Source organism: Pygoscelis adeliae, unplaced genomic scaffold (genome assembly GCF_000699105.1).
Source record: "Pygoscelis adeliae isolate BGI_AS28 unplaced genomic scaffold, ASM69910v1 Scaffold103, whole genome shotgun sequence".
NCBI classification, from domain to species: domain Eukaryota; kingdom Metazoa; phylum Chordata; class Aves; order Sphenisciformes; family Spheniscidae; genus Pygoscelis; species Pygoscelis adeliae.
The window spans coordinates 1,269,327-1,276,766 of record NW_008824723.1 but is presented as its reverse complement, the minus strand read 5'-3'; the positions used below and the strand labels follow the sequence as shown (position 1 = coordinate 1,276,766).

Here is a 7,440-nt window from a genome sequence, read left to right as displayed (position 1 = left end):
AGTGGGATGGGGGAGAGAATCGGAAAAGTAAAAGCGAGAAAACTCATGGGTTGAGATAAGAACAGTTTAATAATTGAAATATAATAATAATAATAATAATAATAATAATAGAATATAAAAAGCAAGTGATGCACGATGCAAGTGCTCACCACCCACCAACTGATGCCCAGCCAGTCCCCCCGGCCAGCTTTCCCCCAGTTGATGTACTGAGCATGACGTCACATGGTATGGGATACCCCTTTGGCCAGTTTAGGTCAGCTGTCCTGGTTGTGCCCCCTCCTGGCTCCCTGTGCACCTCCAGCCTTCTCAGTCGGTAGAGCATGGGAAGATGAAAAGTCCTTGACTAGTGTAAGCACTACCCAGTAACAACTAAATCATGGGTGTGTTATCAACATTATTCTCATACTACATCCAAAACACAGCACTGTACCAGCTACTGGGAAGGAAATTAACTCTATCCCTGCTGAAACCAGGACACCTACTTATCCCATATACATTCTATTCTTGGAGTCCAGAAAGCCAAAATAATATGACAATCATTGCCAGTAGTCTACTGTCAATACTGAATATTGAAAATAACAAGAAAATATTTTCTCTGTATAAATAGAAACTGCAATTTGGGAAGGCCTTTGCTTTTATAGCAGAATAAATAAAATATATATCTCAGTATGTTTACTGTACTTTTTTTTATTATCATCAGTTTCCTTTTCTAGCCTCGAATTTGTAGCCAACATATAAAGTTGATTTTCTGATTGCTTCTAGTAAATGTGGTTACCTGCTTTGATTTATAAAATCATTCAGGGTCATCCTCATTTTCTCCTCAGATGCAATTCCTGAAACCTTGATCAAGTCCTTTACTTGCTCTAATGATTCTTCCTACGAAAAACACATGAAAAAGCCATTATGTAAAGGAGGGCACTTTGTCATTCTGCCAATGTTATAACACCATTATTCACTGTATGACTAGCAAGCATGAGGGAGGCGACTTTGTAACCTGACAGAACAGGACCTTTGATATATCACTACGCTTGAAGTGTGCAGAGAGAAGACTCTGACAGCATGATTTATTCTGACCTTTCCCCAGTCTCTCCAACTACTAGTCCAAGCTACTACTGCTTGGAGCATCTTTGTTTTCTCACTTCTTTGGTGAAGATCAGTCAGTGGGAAACATTCTCCACTAGGTAGGAGGAAAAACTGTTTGGTTCTGTTTCCAGCCCTGTTTCTTAAATTTAGCAAGTTGCTGGAGTTAACTTCTTAAACTTTAGTTGTCACCTGAATCCATATGCAAGGTCTACCGCAACACCTACTGCTATCATTGAGAAATGGAGACTGTTCTTACAAACTAAAATAAATGGCTGGATTTCCAGCAAGGCCTGGGGGTGTTCAGGTACACTGACAAACATATCTCTCCATATATATATTCAGATGTTGAATTTTCAAATACCTGGGTTCGAAATGTTGGCCTATAAGCCACTGTCTTCGCATGATACAACCTTGCATGAGTATAACCTTGGTGTTGTTGCTCATGAGGTATATAAGGATAAATGAGGGATGAATCAGACTCTTAATCTGAGTGCCTCAAATTAAAATATTCAACATTAGAAGTCACTTTAAAAAAAAATACTACTACTTTCTTGAGATTGTTGATAGTCAACTTTAAACAGGGGTAGAAAAAAACATCATTATGGGAAAACACTATGACTACGGCATCACAGTGACTGCCCATGAGATGATATACCATTTTGTCTCTATCAATAGAAAAACTAAAACCAAAAAGTGTCCTTTAAAGAGTCTCCAGCATAAACACAGGTTAAACCATGTGGTCTGGGCAAGAAGACACCAGAGGAAGAGCCATAGGAGACAGAATTATTCTATATCTCATATTTTAATTGTTTGACTGTTCTTACAAAGAATAAAACGCTTCTGAAAAAAGAAGACAGCCCTATGGCCAAAAAACCCGTTGTGGACAGGAATACGTGACTAGCTTTAATAGATCAAAGCAATTTGGAAAAAAAGAAGAGAAGGGGCTGATATCAGCTACTCTTTCACAAAATGAACAGCAAGGAATGCAGTCAGGGGAAACTTTGAAGGCCTGTTTTGGGGAACGTGACCTCTCACTGCCATACTCTGCTGAATACATGAGCCTGGGAGGATGGTTGCCACTCACCAGGTGATCCGCCATTTTCTCAAGAGTGTTGGAAGAGTACAGACGAAAGGTCTGGTCTCCCCAGTAGCTCTTGACACAGATACAGGGCTTCCTCTCGTGGTACGGCAGGTACTGGTAGTTCCTGTGAAACAAAGTACAGAGCAGATCATAAAGGTGAGAGAGGAGTTCAGGGTGAGGCACGGGAAAGAAAAACTGTTTGGTGCTCTCTCACAGCACAGAAACCAAAGACACGACAGGATGTGTTCACATGTGCTAACCAGTAAATACTGGGAAGAACAAACACAAACATCACTTATGCTACCTGTGAGATCCCTGAATAGAAAAATCTTGAAGTCTTGGATCTAATTTCAGTGCTTTCCAGGGTGGGAGAAAAGCCAGGCAAAGAGGCATGCAAAGAAGCTCTGAAATACTGTTAATGGTGAGAAGCAACAAGGGAAAAAGGAGCAAGGATTAAAATCTGATCACCTCTTCAAGAGGAATGGCTCCACACACTGCACAGCAGTAGAGGCATGGCAGAGCCTCACCATGACATTACTTTCACAAGATGCTTTTTTTCAAAAGCAATAGTTAGTGGAGATTGACATTCCTTTGCAGAAGCTGATCTGCAGGATCCTGCTTAGTAAAAGTGATACCAAACCCATAACAACTCAGTGATAAAATGCATCTGCTGCTCTCTCTTTTCTCACTTTTTATCTTAAGTCCAAGTTCCCATATTGATTCTTTTTGTAATGCTGATTTCTTTGGGTGTTCAGCTGTATTCATGTCTTGTACTGAAAAAAAATGAGAAAGATGCCAGCATAACCAGAGGCTCTGCAGACTTTAATGCACACCTGCCACAAAGCCTGATGTTTTGATTAGAGTTCTGGTAGGCACTATGTCAAAACCATGTACCTGATAAGCATGTTGTCCTCCCTTTATAGAAATACTATAGCCCTATGAAACACCATGCTCAGCCATACTGGATTTAACACTAGAGGTCTCATCATTTTCCTTACTAATGATGGGACAGTGGAGAGCTTTTTAATGGATATGAAGCTCTATAAACTGCTTTACATTCTTCTGGGAATGACTCTAACCCAATGCCACCAATATGTGCTCTGCAGCTGAGAAAAGGCTGTACTGGAGAGCTATTTTCTGGTGTATACTCATGTTGTGGTTTAACCCCGGCCAGCAACTAAGCCCCACACAGCCGCTCATTCACTCCTCCCCAGTGGGATGGGGGAGAGACTCGGAAGAGTAAAAGTGAGAAAACTCATGGGTTGAGATAAAGACAGTTTAACAGGTAAAGCAAAAGCCCTGTGTGCAAGCAAAGCAAAACAAGGAATTCATTCACCACTTCCCATGGGCAGGCAGGTGTTCAGCCATCTCCAGGAAAGCAGGGCTCCATCACGCGTAACAGTTACTTGGGAAGACAAACGCCATCACCCTAAATGTCCCCCCGCTTCCTTCTTCTTCCCCCAGCTTTATATGCTGAGCATGATGTCCTATGGTATGGGATATCCCTTTGGTCGGTTGGGGTCAGCTGTCCCGGCTGTGTCCCCTCCCAGCTTCTTGTGCACCCCCAGCCTGCTCGCTGGTGGGGTGGTGGGAGAAGCAGAAAAGTCCTTGACTTGGTATAAGCACTGCTCAGCAGTAATGAAAACTTCCCTGTGTCATCAACACTGTTTCCAGCACAAATCCAAAATGTAGCCCCATACTAGCTACTATGGAGAAAATTAACTCTATCCCAGTCAAAACCAACACAACTTGCCTTGTGACCCTTCAGTATTTCTCCACAGAAACTAATTCTCTAAATAATAAAGAATAAAACTACCAAAGTCTCCTGCTCTTCATGATTTTCAACAACTGGTAGAAAAAATGGTTGCATTTTCCATTTCCTCTCCTCTGGGAGAGGCTGTGGTATCCAAGAAAGGAGAGTACACTTGGTATGAAGAGGAGACTTGACTTCCTCCATTTCAAGGTCTCTCTATCTGAGCACAGCCAAATTTTTAGAAAGTCCTGATCATCAGCTCCTGAAATCCAGAGCCCAAATAAGCTGAGTTGCCTAAGCATGGGCATCCACCTGTGGGCCCAGAAGGGGCTGGGTCTCTCATGTTTGCTTGTAAGGATGCCTCAGACACTGTAAGTCATTTCAGATAGAACTGGGCACCTGTGTTTAACCACTAAGCCAAGCCCACAGAAACCAAATCACTTGTTGTTCTTGAGCGTCCTATCCATAACTCCTGATTTCTACACATCCCTAATAGGTTTATGTGAGAATTTTTCTGTTTAAAAAGATGAAGGTCTTCTCTACAAGTTCTTTTTACTGCCCTATGGGATATCAAAAGAGAAATAGAATTACCCATTCCTCAATAACCTACAGCAAGGTGAGCATTACCCATTGAATTCAGTGCATAGCAGAGCCACACAGGTCTCAGGCAATCATTAATTTCAGTGGTTTCATAAGAGGGAAAAACAATTCAACTATCTCCCAATGCCAGAACATCTTAACCTAAAATTCATAGACATTATGAGTCTTTTCATGGGATTTACTAAGAAAATTATATAGCCATGAAATAATTCATATGGAAGACTGAGCTTTCATGTCTATTATTCCCTCTATGAGAATTTGGGGGAGCCACTTTTTCAGTGTTAGCTTATCCTTGTTATGAATTTTGACATAAATGTGGGAAATTCCTGGCAATTTCACAGTGTCTGCTTTAGAAGTCTTATTGCTCTACCTGCTCCTTTAATTAGTTAGTGGTTTTAATCTCCAAAATGGACTCTTGTTACTGTTTTCTATTGTTCATTTATGATTCTAAAATGCAGAGTTCATCTAAACTATTGGATATCCCATTAAGTACTGATTAATACTAAAAATATCCAGTGATGAGACCAGTAAGACGCCAATATGAGATGACAGTCATAAAGTCATTAGTTGGTATCTGTGGCTGGCCAAACTTTTTTAGATAGCACAGGAGGGAAAAAAAGATGCAGCATTTTACATAAATCTGAGGAAAAGGGATCTTTAATGAGAGAAAACTTTGTTAATATTGGAGTGAGCCAAGAAGCAAATAGCAGATTTGAAGAATGATTCATTCTTTTACAACAGTTCTATAAATCTAAATTCTTGTTAAGGGAAAAACTAAAAATCCCACAGTCTCTCAGGGAGGATAATAACCCAGCATGTACCCAAATCTGCAGTCCTGTTAATAAGGAGAGGCAACTATCTTTCTGTCAAAAATTGGTTTTTTCCCCTTTCTCTTTATAAGAAAAATTCCTACTGCGGTATTTTCATTCTTGTTTTCTTCCACTAGCTCTTATTTAATTTGACTGAGCCATTGATTGCAAGAAAGGATGAAAGTACTTTTTAACTTTAGGGAGGTCCAGAAACCAAACAGATCCAGGCTGATATTTCCAACCTGGTCCTTATATCTGGAAATTCCTTGGCAGTGCCTGGCCTAAAGAAAGAGGTACCATCTGATCTTGGCACTCAGCAATATCAGGGATCATTCTACCTACCAAAGCAACAAAGAATATATTTCTTTTTATTAGCATCTTTGAAATGAATTGAATCTTTACATTTCTGTTTATAAACAAGGCCATTTAGAAGAACTGTTCTGCATGTTTTCATCCATTGCTCCATTTTTTTTTTCAAGGACTATTTCCTCCCACTTCTGTTACTACTTGCTATTAAAGATTACATCTATAATTACTAGCTCTGGAAAGTGTTCTGGGAAGCTGACTTTGTCTTGACAAGATTTCAATATTTTTGATGTGTTATTCTGCTTCTGGAGCTGGTCACTGGGTGGATGTTATTTGTGATCAGATTATGGGACCCTAAACCAGAGATAACACTGAAGGAGTTGCACTTTCCTATAGCTTTCCAATGTATAGTTGGTATAACGCGGCCACTTTAGAAACACCAGAAGTTCAAGAGCCCATGAGGCCAAGATCAGAAGATGAGCATAAAATGGGTCAGAGCCCATTCACTTCAGTGGAGCCTAGAAAATTTACTGTTGTGAAAGATGTAATTGAGGATTCGAAAGCCTCAGTTCCACACAACCTGTTTAATGCTGCCAGGGTTTATTAATGAGTCCCACATGATTATAAAATAGAAACCAGAGTCCTGCATGATAAGGTTTTGAAACACAGATCCTCACCTGTTCCCATCTGTGATCAGTGGCTTCTCAGGGGGTGTGGTGGGTATCAGGGGTACTCCAAGGTCATGAGAAATTTCTTCCTCCCCCTCACGCAGCAGACTTTCTTCCTCTTCTCCACCACGTGTCTTCTTTTTCCCTCCAGCTCCTGCTGACACCCCATCAGTAATATTTCCAAAGTTACCTAGAGAACACAAGATTACAAGTGAAGACATGACTAGCTTGGAGGTGGTAAACCTGCATGAGGTTTAAAAAAAGAGAAAGACCAGTCATACCAATGGAAAATCTTTGTCCCCTCTTGTTCATTAGCTGTTCTGGCCATTCTACAGTTTATAAAGGTCCTGACAGGGTATGTTGGTCCCAATGACTTTTCAGACTCCAGGACAGTGCTTTCTTACCTGCCCTATGTGATATATACCTAGTATACTACCCCCATCACTAAGTGATGCAATCCTCTGGTTGCTGGCACCCAGGAACTTCTGCTTTTGCTAAAGAAATTCAGAAGCAAAACCAATACTTCTGTTGATATTTCTAGACCCAGGAGCCCTGATAATGCGTTTGATTTACATAGCAAATGTATGTCTTCTTTACAACATATGGACGATCATTTCAAAGTCTGATCTTAGAAGTGCTAAAGCTCATTTTCAGACAAGCAAATTTTGCATAGTAGGGTTGCAGAGTTAATAATAACAATGCTTTGAGGCCCCAGCTTCAAGCCTAATGCCAGACAACTCTGCTAATGATACAGGCATCTTCTCTGATAGGATTTTGCCTTAAAGGGCAATTATCAGCACTGGGAAAGAGGTGCATCCATCAGACTGGTAATTACAGATTTTATTAGAGACGGGCAGAAAACATTCCCTGCAGGAGAAAGATGTGCTGAATCACCCCATACAACATCCTGAACTGGACTTTTGGTTCAGCCTTTCATGATTTACATGATTTAATGGCCATTTGCCAAATTTGGATCCAAATTTCAGCTGCACAGGTAGCTGGTAGATGTTCAGGTCCAGAATTCAGAGCCAGATTCATCTTTAGTATTAATTCTGACAAGAATCAGTATAATTTCTTGTCCAGCTATACAAATGAGTTTCTTGTCATTCTCAGCTCTGCTTCCTGCTAAGTTTCAGCAGG

The 7,440-nt window shown here is 40.6% G+C and overlaps 1 protein-coding gene across 1 annotated transcript in view; it reads right to left on the bottom strand.

Moving 5' to 3' along the window:
* Positions 1 to 7,440, bottom strand: part of FER1L6 (fer-1-like family member 6) — a 72,702-nt gene that overhangs the window by 40,908 nt on the left and 24,354 nt on the right. Inside the window, exons 12-14 of the mRNA XM_009323374.1 lie at positions 6,310 to 6,490; positions 2,168 to 2,288; positions 776 to 876 (exon numbers count right to left, since the gene is read on the bottom strand). Coding sequence (XP_009321649.1) covers positions 776 to 876; positions 2,168 to 2,288; positions 6,310 to 6,490 — 403 coding nt within the window. The remainder of the gene's footprint in view (positions 1 to 775; positions 877 to 2,167; positions 2,289 to 6,309; positions 6,491 to 7,440) is intronic.